Source organism: Melospiza melodia, chromosome 20 (assembly GCF_035770615.1).
Source record: "Melospiza melodia melodia isolate bMelMel2 chromosome 20, bMelMel2.pri, whole genome shotgun sequence".
Taxonomy (NCBI): domain Eukaryota; kingdom Metazoa; phylum Chordata; class Aves; order Passeriformes; family Passerellidae; genus Melospiza; species Melospiza melodia.
This window is the reverse complement of record NC_086213.1, coordinates 3,117,104-3,137,442: the sequence shown is the minus strand read 5'-3', so window position 1 is coordinate 3,137,442 and position 20,339 is coordinate 3,117,104. Positions and strand designations below refer to the sequence as shown.

Genomic DNA, 20,339 nt, shown 5'->3' with positions numbered 1-20,339 from the left:
ATCAGTGTGCCTTCCTCAGCCTCTGCTTCAAGGCGTGCACAAAAGCCAAAGCTTCCTTTCCCATCCTTTCCCAGCCCCTGAGGTGGCTGCAGGGGTTAAAACAAAGGTGTGGACTCACTCATCCGTGTCTTTTTTGCTCTCCTCGATGAAGGCGATGGACTCGGATCTAAGGCGGTTTGTCACCTCGTACGTGCGCAGGGTGACTCCAAAAATATCCTCGTGGTACCGGCTGTCATCCTGGCAGGGAGGGTGGCAGAGGGAAAAAGGGCATTGGTGAGCACTCAGGGTCAGCCCCAGCAAAACCCTGCGTGGTGGGGAGGCAGCACAAGTGCAGGAGAGGGTTTGGGCTTTGTCATGAGGGACAGAGTGACCTTCCCAAGGTCACACCCCACCCTGGGCACACTGGGGCTGTTCTGTGCTTTAGACCCCCTCAGCAGCTGGAAATTCCTGGCTGGCAGGGGCACAGTCTGTGCACAGGCAGAGGCTCTGTGTTCCCTTGGATGGGGCCTGGATGGAGGAGGGGAGAGGGTTCAGAAGGGGAGATCCCACAGGAGTCATGCTGAGTTATCCTCCTGGGGAGAAGCAGAGCTGTTCCATGGGTCCGTGTCCCAAACTGAGCTCACTTAAGCTTCAGCTTCATCATTTATGTCTGGCACAGGGCACACAGACAGGGAGATTTGCAGCAGGGACCCACAAAACGCCCTGATAAATCCATTTTGTGATGGATGGCCAACAAGCCCTGCCAGAAGCACCCAAAAGCGCCGGCACCGGTGCTCAACCTGCTGCCCAGAGGAGCCAGGTGACCTCCCTTCACACAGACACCTTTGGCATGTCCCTCTGCTGACCCTCCCTGGGCACAGGGGGCAGGCAGCAGGTGCAGTGCCCCCGGCAGGAGTGGCAGTGGTGGCACGCAGGGGTGGCGGTGGTGGCACACAGCACTCACCCGCAGCTTGCTGAGGAAGGCTCCTGCCTCCTCTGCTGACAGCTGGCCCTGCTGCCTCACGATGAGCTGCACGGCCTTGAGGACGTCCCCGGCCATGGTGACATCCCCGCAGACGTAGATGTGGCCTCCCTGCTCCTTCAGAGCTTTGAACACGGTCTGGGCCAGCTGCTCCTGTAACACGTCCTGCACGTATTTCTGAGGGATGAGGAGGGAGCTGGGATTAACCCTGGGGAGAGCACTGAGGGGTCACCCCTCTTTGGGGGCTACAGATGTGCCTTGCAGCACCCACAGTGACAAAAAAGCAGCAAAGCATCCTTCTGCTCTTGCATGGGCACACCTGCACCATCTCTGCCATTGCCAGGCCCAGTGGGAATTTGGAGCAGGTATTTGCAGTGGCTGTGGGTCACTTCACTGGGTGACATCCTTTTCCCTTTTTCCTTTTCATTTCCCCTTTCCTTCCTTTCCCCTTTCCCTTTCCCCTGTCCTTTCCCCTTTCCTTTCCCCTTTCCCCTTTCTCCTTCCCCTTTCCCCTTTCCTTTCCTTTCCTTTCCTTTCCTTTCCTTTCCTTTCCTTCTTCCTTTCCTTTCCTTTCCTTTCCTTTCCTTTCCTTTCCTTTCCTTTCCTTTCCTTTCCTTTCCTTTCCTTTCCTTTCCTTTCCTTTCCTTTCCTTTCCTTTCCTTTCCTTTCCTTTCCTTTCCTTTCCTTTCCCCCTTTTTCCTTCCCCCTTCTCCTCTCCTTTCCCCTTTCCCATTCCCCTTTCCCCTCCTCCTCTCCCACGTGGATGGCAGCAGGAGCAGCCTGGGCACACATTCCAGCTGGCACTGGGATGGTGACACACCCTGGGAATGGTGCCCACAGGGAAGGGACAACCCTGCCCATTTCTGTGCCCCAGGGATGAGCCACCACTGCCCAGGGACCCAGCCCAGGCTGGGCAGCATTCCCAGGGCTGTGCCCACCTTTGGTCTGTCGGGTTCCCGGGAATAGGCCGTGTACAGCTCTCTGAAGACACCCTGGCTCTTGGCAAACAGCGTCTCCTCCTTGTAGATGTGGTCGATCCTGGACTGCCGGCAGCCAAACACCAGCACCATGGGGCACGGCTTCAGCCCTGGGGACAGTGTGGGGACAGCTCACAGCCTGGGGACACCAGTTCCCCTGAGGGGCCACCAGTTCCCATGAGCCATCTCCAATTCCCACCAGCCACCTCCAGTTCCCACCAGCCGCCTCCCTCCAGACTGCCACCACATCTGCTGGGACACCCCCAGCAGGGTGGGATCCCCATCCCAACACCCCAACCAAGGGTTCCAAAAACCTGTGTGAGGTGGGGAAGGACAACCCTACCCAAAACGGCCCCACCCAAACTCTGTGTGAGGTGAGGAAGGAGACAGCCCGACCCAAAATCTGTGAGGTGAGGAAGGACAGCCCAACCCAAACTCTGTGTGAGGTGAAACAGGGGACAGCTCAGTCCAAAATCTGTGTGAGGTGAGGAACAGGATGGCCTCACCCAAAATCTGTGTGAGGAAGAAGCAGGGGACAGCCCTGTCCAAAATCTGTGTCAGGTGAGGAAGAGGATGGCCCCACCCAAGCTCTGTGAGGTGAGGAAGAGGACGGCCCCACCTTTGTGCTGGATGTCGAAGAGCCGCTGCTGCCAGAAGCTGCGGAAGGGGGCGATGCCGGTGCCGGGGCCGATGAGGATGCAGGGCACCTGGGGGTCCTGGGGCAGGTGGAACCCGGGGGCACTGCACACAGCAAAGCTCCAGTTAAACACCAGCAGGGTGTTCCCTCTGCCCACAGCCAGCTGAGACACCTCCCAGAGAATGAGGGGTAGGAAACAAGGTGAAACCCCAGGATGTGACATTTTGTGCAGAATTTCCCTTCAAAGGGGAACCATTTGCTCACAAACCCAGCCCTGTTTTCTCCCGCTGTGACAGCAATCAAGAGAGCTCACCCTGTGAGGGGTCTCACCCCCTCCTCCTCAGGCCTGGCCTCTGTGGGTCACTCACCCTCGTACAAAGCAGGGAACCACTTCATCCGTCTGGATCCGACTGAGCCACGAGGAGCACACTCCGTGGTGGATGGGTCCCTCTCCATCTGGGAAGGGAGAAGAGGAGGTCTGTACCTGGCACATCACTGTTTTCTTTCCTCAAACCCTCCTTGCCACATCCTGCATGAACACTTCCCTGAAACATTTCATACCTCAGCATCCATTCTCCATGAACTTGGCAGAGTTTGGCACTTGGATCCCTCTGTGGAGCTACCCAGGACCCTGACCTGGCAGAGCTGGACCTCCACAATCCTTAGGGAGCACCCAGCTCTCCTTTTGACCTTTTTGGCAGCATCCTGATGCTCCCAAACAGAAACCCTCAGTGGCAGCTCTACTGTGTCCTCCCTGTGTCCTGCAGAGCACCAGGGCTGTGTCCATCCACACCATGACCATGCTTGCACACATCAGTGTCACTGCTACACAAGTTTGGCTACTGGGAATGTGGATTTTGTGGTGGGCAAACACAATCCTACATGGAGCTTGGGTTATGGACCTGCCTGTTTCAAGCTGAAAGGTGTAGCTGGGGCTGTGTGTTCTATCCCCATCTGTCAGAGCTGGGGCAGTTCTCTGCTGTTCCTGGGGCAGTTTTTTCTTTATCTCTCCCACAGCCAACCCTCCCTCCAGGAGATCTCTGCTGTCCATGGCCACTGAGTGTCCCTGCAGGGCTGATCCAATCCCAGCATCCCATGGGGAGATGCTCCGCCCAGGGGAGGAGCCAAGCATTCCTGCCTGGATCCAATCTGAGCCTGGCACAGCACAGCAGCCTTTGCCCCCTGCACTGCCAGAGGAGCAGCTTTCTGCTGCCCTGCATGGCCAGAGGGAGCCCAGGCCCATCTGCAGCAGCCCTGGAGCTGCAGAGGAAAACTCCCCCCTTGTGCAGGATCCCTGCTGCAGCAGAGCCACAGCTGGCACTGCAGGAGGGCTGAGCCCCCCTGGGATGGGGCTGGGACACCCCCCGACACACAGGAGTCAGCTCCTATTCTGACTCTGGCAGTGGGTTTTTTTGTTTTTTGTATTGCATTTGTATTTTTAATTTTCCTAGTAAAGAACTGTTATTCCTACTCCCATATCTTTGCCTGAGAGCCCCTTAATTTCAAATTTATAATAATTCAGGCAGAGGGGGTTTGCATTTTCCATTTCAGGGGAGGCTGTTGCCTTCCTTAGCAGACACCTGGCTTTTAAACCAAGATACTGGCTGAGAAGTGTCACCTCTGTGTCACTGCCACTCTCCATGACATGGGACAGCAATGCCATGGTTTGGGGAAATCTTGCAGCAATCCTTTTCTTTAAAGGCACATCTCCCTGCCAGAGGTTTGGTGTGGCTGCCCCTGAGCTGTTTCCCCCAGAGCCCAGCCCTGGGGCGGTACCTCGGGTGCGGTAGGATACCACAGCCACGGTGAGGTGCACCTCCCCTGGGTACATCTCTGGGGACGAGCTGATGGAGTAGTAGCGAGGCTGCAGGAGGGGCAGCTGGGTCAGCAGCAGCGTGGAGGGCATCTGCACCGAGGGGAACTCCTCCAGCACCTCCACGATCGTGGGGTTCTTGGACCACTTCCACTCCTCGTACTCCTGCAAGCCCTGGGAAAGAGGGAAGGAGGAGAGAGCTGCAGGATCCACCTTTTCCCAGGAGGTCCATGGCAAAGCTGGAGTGAGGAGCAGTGAAGGCACCCTGAGCAGAGCTCAGGAGACTCAGCCTAAGCACAGTGTGGGATGGAAATGCCCTGGCTGGGCTGTGATTGCCCCCAGGGCTTGCAGAACCCGAGGCTTGGGCTCTTTACCTTGCTGAGGACCTGCAGACGTTTCTTCTCCTTGTCACTGGTGGCCAGCAGAGCGAACTGCTGCAGCAGCAGCGGGGTGGGAGGGGTGGTGATGTCCAGGTAGTACTTGAAGGCCTGGAAGATGGTGCAGGGTGGAACACGGTTCTCATCTGTCCAGTTACTGATGACACCTGCCAGGAGGGAATCCAGCACGAGCCTGGAATCAGCTGAGCAGCAGAGACCAGGTGGGCAAATCCTGGTTTCCATCCCCCTCTGAGACACTGGATTAGGGTTTTCTATCTCCAGCAGGGATTCAGGAAATCCCTGAAATCTGGTGTTGGGATGCCCCCTCCACATCCTGTAACTCTTCTTCCCAGTCCTAGACCTTACTCTTTCTAAGGGAACATAAATACCTTTAGCTTTTCCATGGAAAATCTTCCCCAAGGCCACGCCCATCCTTCTGTCACAGACATCTTTTATGAAAAATCCTTTCCTTAGGATTTTTCCTGCTGAGAAGCTGAGAAGCCTCAGGAACAAAATGTAAACATTGATTATCTGCTGCTGTGGAATGCAACAGGTGCATCTGTGGTTGGTCTCATGTGGTCGTCTCTAATTAATGGCCAATCACAGTCAAGCCTTTGTTATTCATTCCTTCCTTTCTATTCTTAGCTAGCCTTCTGATGAAATCCTTTCTTCTATTCTTTTAGCATAGTTTTAATATAATATATATGATAAAATAATAAATCAGCCTTCTGAAACATGGAGTCAGATCCTCATCTCTTCCCTCATCCTCGGACCCCTGTGAACAGTCACACCCTTCAACCCCTTGCTCCACATCCCAAGTGCAGACAAGCAATGGCTCTGGGCAGGGCAGGGACGAAGGAGGAGCTCCCAATCCACACAAACACATCAGACAGATGAAAATAATTCTCCTGGGGCCACCCACCTCCCTGAGGAGCTACAAGAACTTCAGGGAAAGGAGGAGAGAGGCCACCTGTGCTCCCTGGTTACCTAGAGCTGTGCTTCTCTCCTCCAGCAGCTCCACCTTCACCAGCTGGTTGGTTGGAGGGGCATCCTCAAGCCTGTCGATGAGGGCATTGACCAAGTCCTCGTGGTTGCCCGGGAAGACGCCCAGGTGGTCCCCAGGCTGGTACTGCAGCTCCTGGTGCCCGTTGGTGTGCAGGCGCAGGAAAATCGTCAGGCGGCTGCAGGGGAAGGAGCAAAAGTGGTTTGGGGGATCCTTCCCCAAAATCACTGACTTTGGGATGGTATTTGGGAAAGCCCCCAAAGATCTCTCAGGGGTCCTGAGCCCTGGCCTCACGAGCTGCTGGTGAGCTGGACAGGGGTGGTGGCACGGCCAAGCTGTGGTGGCACGGCCAAGCTGTGGTGGCCATCTCACCAAGGTGACAGCAGGGAGAAGGGACCCTGCAGCACGCCCTGACTCACCCTTTTAAAAGGAGAGAACCAATTGAACCTCTTGCTCAGCAATTTTATCCTTCCTTTGCTGCCCCTCTGTCGGAATCTCTAGCTGGTCAGAGTGACCACGAGAAAAGTTCAAAAGTCTCTTTTCCCAGCCCAGTGCTCAAAGAAGGAGTCAGAGCTCTTCATTTCTCGGTCTCAAGGTTGTTCATTGTTTCTTATCTATAAAATTCTTTCTCCTGCCCTGCCGAGGTCTGTCCAGCAGGACAGTTCCAGGCACTCTGCCTGCCCCAGGGCAGTGTTATGTCTTTATACTAAAAACTACATGTACAATGTTTACAATTACTTTCCAATACCTATCACCTCTGTTAGACAGTGAGCTTCTACTCTAAACCAATCTGTAAGTGCCAACATCACAGCAGAAGATGGAGGCCAAGAAGAAGGAGAAAGGCTGGACACACCCAGTTCCCTCCATCTTGCCTCCTGAACCCCCATACCAAAACCTCAAAATCTACTTTTCCACCCCATGATAACTTCACTATTATTCTACCTAAACTGTTGTGGCTTGCGGATCTTCATCTAAGGTTGGTAATTTGTTCCACGGGTCATAATCAAACACACAGGTGTTTTGGGCTCTGTGCCAGGGCTTCTGAGCCCCCTGGCAGGGGGTCCTGCCCATCCTGGACAGCCAGAGGGATGTCTTGGTTTCCCACACCCCTCCAGCCAGCTCCCCATCCCATGGGCTGAGGGAGGGACCAGCAGGAATTCCACTGTGCATGGAGGGCAGGAACACCCCCTCTGCCTTCCAGGCTGACTCATGGCCTGCACAAAGGTGGATTCCACAGACATCCAGGGCTCAAGGGCTGTTTGTAGCACTGTTCTGGGTGCCCCAGGTGTGTGTTTAGGATAGCTGCATCTCCTACCTGGACTTGGGGCTCTGCAGGTTCTGCCGTGTGAGGAGCCGGGCTGCATAGACACGTTTTTTGTGGATGCTGTACAGTCCTGAGGAGGATAAGAGCCAGGGAAGGGATTCAGCAGAGCATGGCCAAGGCTTCTGTAGGACCATTGTGGGTTCATCCCCTCAGAGCAGAGCTGACCACAGGGGTTTGACCTCCCTCCTGTGAGCCCAAGGGATCAGGAACCCCAGGGGTGACTCAAGCATGTTTTTTTAGTGACAGAGGATTCCAAAACCACCCCTGTGACACTCAGGGCAGTGCCCTCACACTGCCCACAGCTCCTCTTGCTGCCTGGCTGGCAGGAGAGCACCTGGGTTTGGGCAGAGCTGAGCTGGTGCTGCAGGAGCTGCAGGAGCCGTGCTGAGGGGCCAGGTGTCCATGGGCTGACCTGCCTTTGCTCCACAACACTCCATGGAGCAGCCTTGGAAAAAATAAGCCTGGAAAGATCCCAATTTTCCAGTTCCTTGCTTCAAAAAATGGGGTCAGAAGGAGGGAGAGCAGATCAGGCCCAAACATCTCTGTTACAGACAGCGACAGGACTGGCCTGAGGGGCCTGGGGCTGCTCCTCGGGCCTGGGATGGGGGCAAAGGCAGGGCTGAAATGGCCTGAGGGGCCTGGGGCTGCTCCTTGGGGATGAGATGAAGGGAAAGGCAGGGCTGAAACACTGGGAATTTAACAGAGACAAAAAAAGGGGTTTGGCCCCTCTACCCCTGTGTGTTGCCCACGTTCCCCACAGGCAGAGCCCTCCAGGCCTGTACCTTGTGTGAGCTCCGGGGCCTCAGCCACGTAGGTCAGGCGGAACTTGCTCCTCTTCCAGCTGCGGTCGTTGCTGATCAGGGAGTTGTTGGCTTTCTCGATGTTCACGTCGTCCCCCACGCAGAACACGTCACACGCTGCCTGCAGCACCCACCAGGCCCTCAGGCACCCCCTCAGCCCAGCCCAGCCCAAATGACCCCCTCATCCCGGCCCACATGGACAAGGAGCCCCCAGCAGTGTGGGGCTGGACTAGTGGCCATGGACATTGCTCATGCTGCTCTCCTTCCCACATATCTGGGATGATGCAGGGATTCAACACATCGGTGACCTTTGGGTGGTCAGCACAAAGCAGAGCATCAGCTCCACCCTCTTTGCTGTGGGCTGGGGCGGTGCTGGAGCGTCCCAGTGCCAGGAAGGGAAGGCTGGGTTCAGATCCAGCTCCAAACTCTGTCCTTCTCCCCCCTGCTCCACCCTGCAGCCCCTCAAGGTTACCTTGAAGACCTTCTTGGCCCAGGTCCTGAAGGATTCCTCCTGGCCACAGAGCTCATCCCCCTCTCCCATGCGGAGGATCCTCTCTCCCCCCAGCTCCTCCAGCAGCGTGTCCACGGCGCGGGCGAAGGCGCAGAAGTGGGGGTAAGCCCTGGAGCCCAGCCCAAACACGGAGAACCTGTGCAAAGATGGCTCAGCTGTGGCTGCTCAGCTGGGAGGGACCCTGAGGGGGAAGGTAATCCCACCAGAAGACAGCAGAGTTTATTAATGTGGTCCCTAAATTGTAGGGCTCACAACTCTCTCACACACATGAGGTGATGAGCTGTTTTTAACCCCAGTGTGCAGCGGGGTGACTCACCACAATGCAGCTGTTTTCACTTGCTATATGAACAATTTATTCTGAGAATTCATTTGATGTGTGGCTTTGGTGAAAATTTGCAGTTTGTGCTGCACTGGAGACCACATGTCTGGGTAGCAAGTCAGCAAATGACAGGTCAAGTTCAAAAGCTTCATCCAGATATAGCTATTAAGCTTTAAAAATCGCAGCTATTGATCTGGATTATTTCAGTTCAGAGCCAGGTCTCATAGAAACACGACAGGAAAAGGGATCTTTTAGATATGCCAGAGCACAGCTGGCCCCTCCTGTCCCACCATCACACACAGCAGCCTGGAGGGGTCTGCACATCACCCAAACACCTCAGGGTGAGGTGGGGTCTGTGCAGCACCAGCTCCTGCCCTGACCCTTTACCTGACGTTTGCCAGGGGCCCCGTGCTCTCGAAGTTGTCCCTGGGGTCAGGGCCATCACTGGAGGATTTCCGTGCATCCGAGTAAGAGGAGACGCTGTTGAACCGGACCTTGTAGCTCCTGTGGGCAACAACAGCAGCCAGGCTCACACTGGGGGCACCCCCTGGCTTTGGAGCTCACAGTGGGGCTCCAAAGCACAGCTGAGGGCTCACAACTCCACCAGCAGGCAGTGTGGAAGAGGAGAGGAATGTGCTCCCTCCGGGGGTAAGGCCATAGCAACCCCTGTGCATCCTCAGCTGGAGCAGGGATGCTCCATGAAGTCCTGGTCACCTCCCTCAGTGACACAGAGCTGCCAGGACCTTGGGCTCTACCTGCCCTTCCCTGGCAGCACACAAGGTCAGGTGTGTGTCTGAAGAGATATTCTGAGGGTTCTTTCATTCATAGGAAGTGGGAAATTAAAAAAAAACCCAAAAAACAGAGTGAGAGAAGAAGGGGTGAGGAGGGGGAAGGGGAGCCGAGGAAAAAAAAATAAAATCTGACAACAGCAGAAGTATTTCTGAATTGAGCCATCTCCCAAAATTGCTCCGCACAAGAGTTTCTAAATTTACAGGCAGAGCAGTGAGCAGTGAGCAGCGCTGTGTGCATGAGTCATGGCACAGCTCCTGCAGCCGGCACGGCACGGCACGGCACGGGAGAGCATGGCATGATCCAGGGACAGCCGGGTCACAGAGCCCCAGGGACAGCTGGGTCACAGAGCCCCAGGGCCACCTCTGCCCCTCAGCCTCCCCCCTCTCCCCAGACCTCCACGCCTTCCTGCTCCTCCACTCAGCTGGCCCTGGCCATGGCCCTCCCTGGGTTATCCCGGGTTAGCTGGCCTCCCTCCCCAACCTCTGAGGTGCTCCAAGCTCATCTTGCAATGTGGGGGATTTTCTGCAATCCAGGCTCTGTTCAGGGCAGCAGGACCCTCTGGATTAGAGGGACACAAAGCCCAAATTGCCCAGCTGAGTGTTGGCCCAAGGCTGGGACAGCAGCTGGAATGAGGAGGTCCCTGTGGTGTGGGATGGATGGGCTGCACTTCAACAGCAGGCTTGGAACAGGAATGCTTTAGAAAACCCTTGGAAAACCCTTGGGAAACCCTTGCTGTAAGACACGAGGAGCCAAATCCCAAGCCCAGCACAGCCTCAGGGCTGTGGGCAGAGAGCCCTGACAGGCTTCTGTGACACTATCACACTAAGGCCACCCTGCCCTGAGGGTCTCAGCATTCCCTGGGGGAGCTGGGACTCCATGGGCTGCTCTCTCCAGGTGTCTTTAACCAGGCTGACACTGTCCCTCTTCCCCCCACTGCCTCCTCCAGTTCTCCTTTTCTCATTGCAAAAGGTTTTTTGAGTGCTTGATGTTAGCCAGGTCCTGGATATTGGCTGGGGCAATGCCAAAAAGAGAAGCTGTGGATCCCTGGAAGTGTCCACAGCCAGGCTGGACAGGCCTTGGAGCAGCTGGGACAGTGCAGGGTGTCTCTGCCTGGTTCTGAGAAGCTCATACCAGTCCTTAAATCACACTTGGAGGTGTCTGGGACAGCAAGCACCGAGCTCAGGGGCTTTTAACCTCCTCAAATCTGCCTGACCAGCCATGGGCAGCACCTCTGCCCCCAAGGAGAAGATCCTTGGGGTGAGAACCATGTGTGGAACATCCCTTCTCCATCCTCAGCCCTCCAGGGCAGCCTGCTCTGTCACTGTCCCCATTGAGACACGAGGCCATGAGGAGCCTGCTGGGTTTTCAGCAGGGATCCATCAGCAGGACCAGCTCTGGAGAGCCACAAACTAGTCCCTGTCACCACCCTGGAGTCAGGGCCATCCCAGCACAAACTGGTCCCTGTGTGTTTGTCACCACCCTGGAGCCAGGGCCATCCCAGCACAAACTGGTCCCTGTGTGTTTGTCACCACCCTGGTGACACTGCCCTGAGCCAGGGTGCTGGAATTGCCCTGGATCCCTCCTGAATTAAGGAGCAGCCCTGTGCCAGTTGTCAGCTCAGGAGATATTCCAGGGCACAGCAGTGACCCAGTTCAGGGAAATATTTTATTCTTCGCAGCTAAAATTAGAGGAGACCCCAAATGATCATTGTCAGAGCCCTCCCTTCCTTTCCCCCCCTGGGATCTGCACAAAGCTCATCCTCCCCTGAAGGGGGATTTTCTACAATCCCACGTTCTGTCTCCTAGGTACCCGTTACAAACATCACAGGATTATCACAGCTCTTATTTTCCCTAGAAATCTTTTCACACCATGCATGGAGCTAAATCTGGTTCTCCAGCCCTCCCCCACCTACATCTGCAAGCCTGGGAACTCCCTTCTACCTCCAACTCTTACTATTTCGGTGCCTCCTGGACAGGCTCTGGCACTCAGAATCGATGATTTTGGGGAAATTCCTATTTTTATCTGTTTTTTTCACAGATTTCTGCCTCTTCAAAATGAAGAGAGAAGCTTTGAAATGTCACCCCAGGGAATTACAAGCTGGGATCCACAGGCACCCCTGAATCTGTGTTTTTATCCTCCCTGGGACCTCCAGTCTCTCCATTCCCTGGATGTCCAGGCTGGTCCCATTCCTGGATATTTGCAAATGTGAGATCTGCCCGAGGGTTTCCCACTCCCCTGTGAGAGGATGGAGGCAGTGAACCTGTCCTGCATGCTGGGGTTTGGACTGGGAAGGGAAGGGGTTGGAGTGCTCTTACTTCCTCTCCTCCAGGTTGGAGTTGGGATTCTTCATCTCCATTAATGCACAGCCAAATTTCTACAGAAAAAGAACAAAAAAAGGCCATCAGTTTTGCCAGGTTTTGCAGGAAACCCAGCCCTGAGCACAGCCTGGGCTGTGGCTCTGCTCCCTGCTCACTGCCCAGGTCACAGCCCCCCAGCCAGGGCACTGTCACCTTCTGTGTGACACTGCTAGGGGTCACAAAGGATGAATTTAACATTGGATCAGTGGCTGTGTCATGGCAGGGAACCAGGAGATGTGCCTGCTCCAGAGCAGCCTGGAGGCAGCTGCAGCACCTGGACCTGTTTGGGGTCCTTCCAGCTCAGTCTGAGCCAAGCAAGGACATTCCTGGCCCTGTCCCCTGCTGTCCCCTTGTTGAAGATTGCAATGCAAGATGTTTTCCATTCCCATCTCTATGGCAGATTACCTTTGTCAAGTGGGCAGTTTGCCTTATCTCTCTCTTTGAGTGACCACATTCACACCTCCCTGGGAGGGGACATTGCTGATAACAGCTATTGAATGTCCCTGCATGGCTGATAAGAACTACAGCATCCCATTGGGAGATGTGAGCCCAGGGGGAGGAGCCAAGCATTCCTACCCAGATATAATCCAGAGGTTTGAGACACCAGCACGGCTTTTGCACTGGATTCCCCAGAGGAACAGCAGCTGCCTCTCCTTCCACTGGATCTTCAGAGGAAGAATCCATCCTTCTCTACAGGATCCCTGCTCCAGCAGAACCACCCCTGACACTGCAGGAGGGCTGAGCCACAATTCCAATGGCACTGCCACCAACACCCTGACCCACAGGGTGTCAGGTTGGGTTCTGACTCTGTCACTGTTGTTCTAGCATACTGCATTGTTTATTTTATACTTTTGTTTTTTTTTTCTTTTCCCTATTAAAGAACTGTTATTTTCTGCTCCCATATTTTTGCCTGAGAGCCCCTTAATATAAAATTTATAGCAATTGGGAGGGGTGGGGAGAGTTTAAATTCTCCATTTCAGGGGAGGCTCCTGCCTTCCTTAACAGACTCCTGTCTTTCCAAACCAAGACACCCCTGCTGTCCCCTGCTGTCCCTGCTGTCCTACCTCTCCGTTCTCAGGCGGGTCCCCGTTGCCGAAGGTGCTGGTGACCACCAGGACCATGGTCTCGTGCTCCAGGTGCACCACATCATACTCATCCATGGCCATCACCTGGGGGCACAGAGAGGGCACAGAGAGCTGGGAGCCTCCTGGGCAGGCTGGGGATGGGGACAGCATGTCCCTGCTGGGATCTCTGTGTGGGCAGGGTGGGAACAGGAGCCTGGAGGGACAGGGCCAGCCGTGGGGCTGCCTCCAGAGGGGCCACAGCTGCAATCAGTGCAGGAAATCAGGGATTTTCTCCACCCCAGACCCACAAGGGCACACCCTGAAGGCCCTTGGCAGCTGTTTCCACACCATGATCTCACACCCAGCATGTGTCAGGAGCAATACCTTGGCATCAAAGGCGTGTTTGAAGATCTCACAGAGGGTTTTTGCATAGACCTGGGACTTCCCCGTCTCCGTGGCATACAGGATGGTGGCCTTGACCCTCTTGGCCATGGCTTGGCCCATCAGCTTGGCTGAGAACTTCACAGCCCTGGGAAGCAGGAATAAATCCCAGTCAGAGCTTGGACCTGACCTGCCCCTCTAGCCCAGACCTTTTAATTTCCTATTAAATGAACAGCCTTACAAAGCTGCAGCATCAATTTTTTGGTTCTCACATGGCAAACAGGGAAGCCTGGAAGAGCTTGAGTTGTCAGAGAGGAAAAGGAGGTGGGGAAGCTTGGACAGAGCTCAAAAACCTGGATGGCGTGAAGGAGGAAAATGCTAAACCAGGCATGGGGGATGCAGAAACAGAAGAATCAGGGGAAAGGAAAGGAAAAAGGAAAGGAAAAGGAAAAAGGAAAAGGAGAAAGGAAAAAGAAAAGAAAAGAAAAGAAAAGAAAAGAAAAGAAAAGAAAAGAAAAGAAAAGAAAAGAAAAGAAAAGAAAAGAAAAATAACAGAAGATCTGGAACCAACCAGAGCTGGAGCTACAGGAGGAACAGCAGCTCCTCCATCCCTTAAATCCAACCCAGCCCTGCTCCACACAGAGCCTGGGGACACCCAGGTCACACCCAGCTGTCCCAGTGCCTGTGATTTGCACTCTGGTGACACCCAGCCCTCCCCTGGGAGGAGCAGGCTGGGGAGGGTGGCACATTTATCCCAGCCTGGTGCCCAGCTGGCTCTTTCCTGTGCCTCAGCCATGCCTGGGGGCTTTTCCTCCAGTTTTCCCCCTGGCTCAGGGTGCACAGAGGGGCCCTGGGGCCCCCCAGCCTCTCTCCAACCCTGGCCCAGGTGATGCAGCACCAGGAATGCTGATTCCTTATCTGTGGCACCACTGGGAGCACCAGAACAGGGGTTGTGGGTTTGTCATTTTAGGGACATTCATATCACATCAACACTGTTCTTCCTACATTCCAAACATTTATTTTCTAAGTGGACCACCAAGCTTTTAAATGGGGCCACCAGAAGGGCAGAAATCCATCAGGTCTGGATTTAGGCTGCTGTTGCAACAGGGAAAGGTGATTTTTGGGAGGCTGAGGGAGCACAAAGCCTCTCTGTGGCCTCTGCAGGAGGAAGGGCTGCCTGATTCACTCTGACAGCCCTTGCCCCAGGTTTTTGAGTTCAGCAGCTCCTGCAGCCCCTTCAGAGGAGCTGTGGGGAACTGAGGCTGCAGCTGGAGTGTGATGGTGTTCACAGGGGTTTTATGTTAAGGGAAGAGACTAAGATCTGACTCCATGTTTCAGAAAGCTTGGTTTATTATTTTATGATATATTACATTAAAACTATACTAAAAGAATAGAAAAAAAAAGTTTCATCAGAAAGCTAGCTAAGCTAAGAAGAGAAAAGAATAATAACAAAAGTTTGTGGCTCGGACAAAGAGCCTGAGCCAGCTGGGCTGTGATTGGCCATTAATTAGAAACAAGCACATGAGACCAATCACAGATGCACCTGTTGCATTCCACAGCAGCAGATAACCATTCTTTACATTTTGTTCCTGAGGCTTCTCAGATTCTCAGGAGGAAAAATCCTAAAGAAAAGATTTTTCATAAAAAGATGTCTGTGACACTGGAGTGGTCACACCGGGCGGGAGGAGCCCAGCTTGCCCCTGCTCCTCCTGCCCACTCTGGGTCTGGGGAATCATTTAGGGAGGACAAAAAGAGGAAAGGAGAGGTAGAAACTCCTGCAGGCTGGTTTGTCCTGCCTGCCCCTAGCAGGGTCAGCCTCAGGAATATTTCTGTTTGCTGCTGCAGTTCTGCCCGTGGTGGCAGTATCCCCTGTCCCCAGGGCAGGGACTGCAGGTCTGAAGCCTCAGATTTGGACAGATTTAGGCAGACTTTTGAGTCTGAGCAGGCACCAAATCATGCTCAAGGCTCTGCCTCTTCTTCAGCTGATAAGCTCAGATCCAGACAGGATTAATGGCGAATTACAAAAACAATTCCTTTCCCTACACCAGGAACAATGGAGATTTTGTTTTAAATGACCTGCCACGCTCACATTTCTATAAAACCATCCCTCAATGGGGCAGAGGGGAGCAATAAAAGCATTTTTTCCTCCAAACTCCATGAATCCTCCTGCTCTTCCCCCGGCCCCAGTGTCACATTCCTCAGCTGCTGCTCCTGTTTATGGATGCACCACGGAGAGCAGCTCGCAGGAGGTGACAGCTGAAGAGTGGGAGCAAATTGATGGCAGGGATTTGGGGAAACTGAAGCGTGGGGAGATGCTGTGACGAGCCAGGGCCACCTGGCAGCCTGGCCACCGTCCCCAGGGCACACCCAGCCCTGCTCCTGCCTGCCAATGGCCCCCAGGGGAGGAATTTGGGCCAGAATCAGCCAAATTGTGCTTCATTCCTGCATCCCTGCTGCTGCTGAGGAGCCTTGGCAGGGAGGAGGGCCTGGGGTGGCCCCTTGCCAGGGGTCAACTGACCATGAAGTGCAAATCTCAGCTCAGCCCTGATCCATCTGCTGCCTGCAGGGGGATTCCTCATTCTCATCTCTCCCCTTCCTTCCAAAGCAGGTGTTTGGAGGGTTGGGCACACACTGGGGGCAGGTTCTGCTCATGTAGGAAAAAGGAGGGATATGGACAGGAGTTTGATGTCCTCAGTGCCAGCACAGCCCTGAAGAGGGAGGGGGGATCTTCCTGCCCCAAGGAAAGGAAAAAACGGGCACAACACCCTCCAAAAGTGGGAAAGCCATATCTGAGCATCAAAACCTCCTAACCAGAGAATGAACAGCTTGGGAGAATAAACAATACCCAGGATCTGGGATTTACCTGGTCACACCCCTTTTGGTGGTCTGAGGGGTGCTCAAAGAACTGCCTGTGTCCCCAAATGTCCCTCAGGGCAGGTAAAGCCTTCAGTGGCCCAAAGCCCAGATCAGAGCCCATCATCTGTAGGGTGATATACACACCCACAGGGTGCTTAAATCCAGCCCCAAACATTCCAGGCCTTTCCAGAGCCTGCTGGTACTCACTTTGCCAGCTTCTTAAAGCCAATGGCCCTCTTCTTGGTGGGTGTCCCATTGACCCCTTTCCAGACGTGGGTGTTCCAGGGGTCCGGCTAGGAGAGGGAAAAGCAGGATCAGAGAGGGTGGGGAGTGCTCAGAGCTTGGAGAAATGCAGCACCCACAGCACTGAGAGTTAAATCCTTCCAGTGAGGAAGGGGAGGAATAGCTGCTACAGCACAGCTCTGCCTCTCCTCTCTGTGTCCCTGATCCTTGGAGCCTTGTGGGGGTTTGTTTAGGCTATGGAACATGCCCAGGAAAATTGCAATCTAATAAACCCTCCTGGCTTGTAGCAGCATCTGGCCAATTGCTCTGTCACCTCTCGAGAGCAGCGTTAATAGGCCACAGCCAAAAGGAGACAACGCCAGAAGGGGAGAGGTGATGGAAACAGATCCTTTCCCCTGCTCTGGCCACAGGTTTTTTTCCCTAAGAGGCCCTTTGGGAAGGGGAGGCAGCTGAAGGCAGAGCAGGCACACAGAAGCTCATTCCGTGCCCTTGCAGGCTGCAGGCAGAGCCAGGAAGCATCGGGGGGCCTGGTGGGCTGGGAAGGAGTGAACAGACTGCTCCTGCTCTGTGGTTATTCCTTAAGGGCTCTTGACTAAAGGTCACTTTGTGTGGAAAGCACCGGAGCAGGGAAGGCTGGATAATGAGGGAGTGTTTGCTGAGGGGATTCTCCTCATGGGTTACCGGGTAAAACAGCCCAGCAGCAGCGTTTGGGCCCCTGCTGGGGCTGCTGGGCTGCAGCCCCTGTCCCACTGCTGGAGCCCCTGGGTGCAGGAGAATCCTCTCATACCTGCAGGCTGAAATGGGATATGGGACATGGGATATGGGATATGGGATATGGGATATGGGATATGGGATATGGGATTTGGGATCCGGGATTTAGGATATGGGATTTTGGATCCGGGATTTGGGATATGGGATTTGGGATACAGGAGCTATATCCAGTCAAACCTTCAGGCTGGAATGGGATATGCAATATGGGATATGGGATTTGGGATACAGGAGCCAGCCTCTCAAACCGGCAGGCAGGGATGGGATATGGGATTTACGATATGGGATATGGGATATGGGATACGGGATATGGGATACAGGAGCCAGCCTCTCAAACCGGCAGGCTGGGATGGGATATGGGATTTACGATATGGGATATGGGATACGGGATATGGGATACAGGAGCCAGCCTCTCAAACCGGCAGGCTGGGATGGGATATGGGATTTGGGATATGGGATCCAAGAGCTATATCCACTCAAACCTGCAGTCTGGAATGGGATATGGGATATGGGATATGGGATGTGGGATATGGAACATGAGATATGGGATATGGGATACAGGAGCCATCCTCTCAAACCTGCAGAGTTGAACAGGAAATGAGATATGGGATTTGGGATATGGATCCAGGAGCCAGCCTCTCAAACCTGCAGGCTAGAATGGGATATGGGATATGTGATATGGGATATGGGATATGGGATACAGGAGCCAGCCTCTCAAACCTGCAGGCTGGAATGGGATATGGGATTTGAGATTTGGGATTTGGGATATGGTTTATGGGATATGGGATTTGGGGTTTGAGATATGGGATGTGGATATGGGATCCAAGAGCTATATCCTCTCAAACCTGCAGGCTGGGATGGGATATGGGATTTGGGATATGGGATATGGGATATGAGGTATGGAATTTGGGATATGGGATATGGGATCCAAGAGCTATATTCACTCAAACCTGCAGTCTGGAATGGGATATGGGATATGGGATATGAGATATGGGATATGGGATACAGGAGCCAGCCTCTCATACCTGCAGGCTGAAATGGGATATGGGACATGGGATTTGGGATATGGGATATGGGATATGGGATATGGGATATGGGATATGGGATTTGGGATGTGGGATCCAGAAGCCATCCTCTCAAACCTGCAGGCTGGAATGGGATGCAGGAGCCTTCCAGCCATTTCCTCACCCACCCATTAGGCACTTCCAAAGTGTGATTAAAAACTGGGAGCTCAGGCGTCCCATGTCCCCACGGAGGGGCCAACCCCCATCATTACACTATGCTGGGGTGAAATATCCATTGTGCAGGAATTGGATGGTGTCCCTGTCCTTCCAGCACGTCCTGAGCTCCCTCTCCCGCCCCGCCCTTGGCCAGAGGCACGGTGGAGGGTGGGGACAGCACCTGGTACTCAAAGGAGGGCGTCAGGCGGTAGTTGAGCATCTCCTGGTGGAAGACGGGGGTGATGCTGCCCGACATGGGCGGCACGATCCACACCCAGTCGGCGGGACAGCCCCCCCGGCAGCGGTACTCGTTCTCCATGTGCTTGATGAAGGACTCGGTGGCCGAGTGGTGATCCACGATGGTCACCTTGTCACTCTGCAGGGGGACAAGAGAGCAGAGACAGCAGCTGTCAACACAGCCCAGAGGGAAAAAGCCAAAATTCTAGATTTGGAGCTGTTTGTCACAAATACTCCTTACTCCCCATGGTGTTTGGGGATGATCCAAGGTGGCTGCTGATCTTGGTCTTCCAAGGGCTCTAAAGTGCTTTGAAAATAGATGTGCTATGGGAGCCCTGTTCCCCCTGCTAATTGTCCTGGGCCAAGCAAAGATGGGATGAATGGGATGGATGGGATGGATGGGATGGATGGGATGGATGGGATGGATGGGATGGATGGGATGGGATGGGATGGATGGATGGATGGATGGATGGATGGATGGATGGATGGATGGATGGATGATGGATGGATGGATGGATGGATGGATGGATGGATGGATGGATGGATGGATGGATGATGGATGGATGGATGGATGGATGGATGGATGGATGGATGGATGGATGGGAATGGATGGGAATGGATGGGAATGGATGGGATGGAGCATCGTCTGCTCAGAACCTTGGGAGGCTCTTCCATCAGGGCAGCTCCAGCCCAGCTCTGGGAAGTACTCTCCCCCTTTGAAGCTGGCTTGCCAAGGACTGGTTTTGTGGCTGGGAGAGAGCCTGGGCCAGTTCTTGCCTCATGGATAGGTTAGAAGAGCTGGATTTCCCCCTCTTGGGATATTCCTTCTGGACCAGCAGGACTCAGGTGCTGGCGGTGTTGTTTTACAACATCCAGAGTGTGGAGATTATTGAATCTTACTGCAGCAGCCCAAATTTGGGAGCACAGCCCAGTTCCAGCCATTGTGCTTGGGTGGATGTCTCCACTCTTGTCCCACCTGTCCCTGTGTCCCTCCAGCTGGCCCAGGCACAGCAGGGTCTGAGTGAGGTACCTGGAAGCTGTAGAGCACAGCGATGTTGATCTCCACCAGGGCCTGGTCCTTCCACAGCGAGGATGTTTTCCTCATATCCAGGTTCATTTTCTTGGCCACTTGCTGTAACAACACATGGCAGGAGGGGAAGGATTTAATGGCCAAGAAACAAAGATTGGAGAGCTCTGCTTGGGGAGTGGAACCCAGAGGAGAGGCCCAGGCTGGCACAAGGCACCCACAGGGGAGGGAAGGGCTGATGTTGTGCCTTCCTCTGGGAAGAAATCCTGCCTTTTCCTCTCCATGGCAGGAGCACGGCTTTTCCTCCTCCCTGAACAGAATCAGGCGGCCAAATGCTGCTGAGGAGGCCACCAGGAGCAGCTGGACACTCACACTGCTCTGGTTTTCAGAAGACTGGGGAGGGATGGAGCCCCTCTAATAACACAACATCCCCTGGGAGGTTTTGATGGATCCAGACCCCTGCACGGGCACCTTCCCATGGCTTGGCTTTGTCTCTCCCAGCGTGGGCATTCCCTGAGCCATGGAACCAGCTGGAGGATCCCCAAGGACACACGCATCCCTGAGGAGCCACCGAGGGTCTCTGCACCCTTTAATGTTTCAGCATTTGGCCTCATCTGAGCACACAACCAGGTGCCTGCTGACCCTAAGATTCTTTGGGAAGCCTGTGGGAAG

At 54.3% G+C, this 20,339-nt stretch overlaps 1 protein-coding gene across 3 annotated transcripts in view; it reads right to left on the bottom strand.

Moving 5' to 3' along the window:
• Window positions 1-20,339, bottom strand: part of NOS1 (nitric oxide synthase 1) — a 98,071-nt gene that overhangs the window by 7,807 nt on the left and 69,925 nt on the right. For all 3 annotated transcript variants that reach the window (XM_063173379.1, XM_063173378.1, XM_063173380.1), the window contains exons 11-28: window positions 19,671-19,772; window positions 18,585-18,779; window positions 16,380-16,465; window positions 13,320-13,464; window positions 12,936-13,040; window positions 11,830-11,888; window positions 9,110-9,226; window positions 8,365-8,539; window positions 7,875-8,013; window positions 7,084-7,162; window positions 5,753-5,946; window positions 4,763-4,932; window positions 4,352-4,562; window positions 2,944-3,031; window positions 2,558-2,679; window positions 1,900-2,048; window positions 944-1,138; window positions 119-237 (exon numbers count right to left, since the gene is read on the bottom strand). In XM_063173379.1, the coding sequence (XP_063029449.1) occupies window positions 119-237; window positions 944-1,138; window positions 1,900-2,048; window positions 2,558-2,679; window positions 2,944-3,031; window positions 4,352-4,562; window positions 4,763-4,932; window positions 5,753-5,946; window positions 7,084-7,162; window positions 7,875-8,013; window positions 8,365-8,539; window positions 9,110-9,226; window positions 11,830-11,888; window positions 12,936-13,040; window positions 13,320-13,464; window positions 16,380-16,465; window positions 18,585-18,779; window positions 19,671-19,772 (2,450 nt within the window). The remainder of the gene's footprint in view (window positions 1-118; window positions 238-943; window positions 1,139-1,899; window positions 2,049-2,557; window positions 2,680-2,943; window positions 3,032-4,351; window positions 4,563-4,762; window positions 4,933-5,752; window positions 5,947-7,083; window positions 7,163-7,874; window positions 8,014-8,364; window positions 8,540-9,109; window positions 9,227-11,829; window positions 11,889-12,935; window positions 13,041-13,319; window positions 13,465-16,379; window positions 16,466-18,584; window positions 18,780-19,670; window positions 19,773-20,339) is intronic.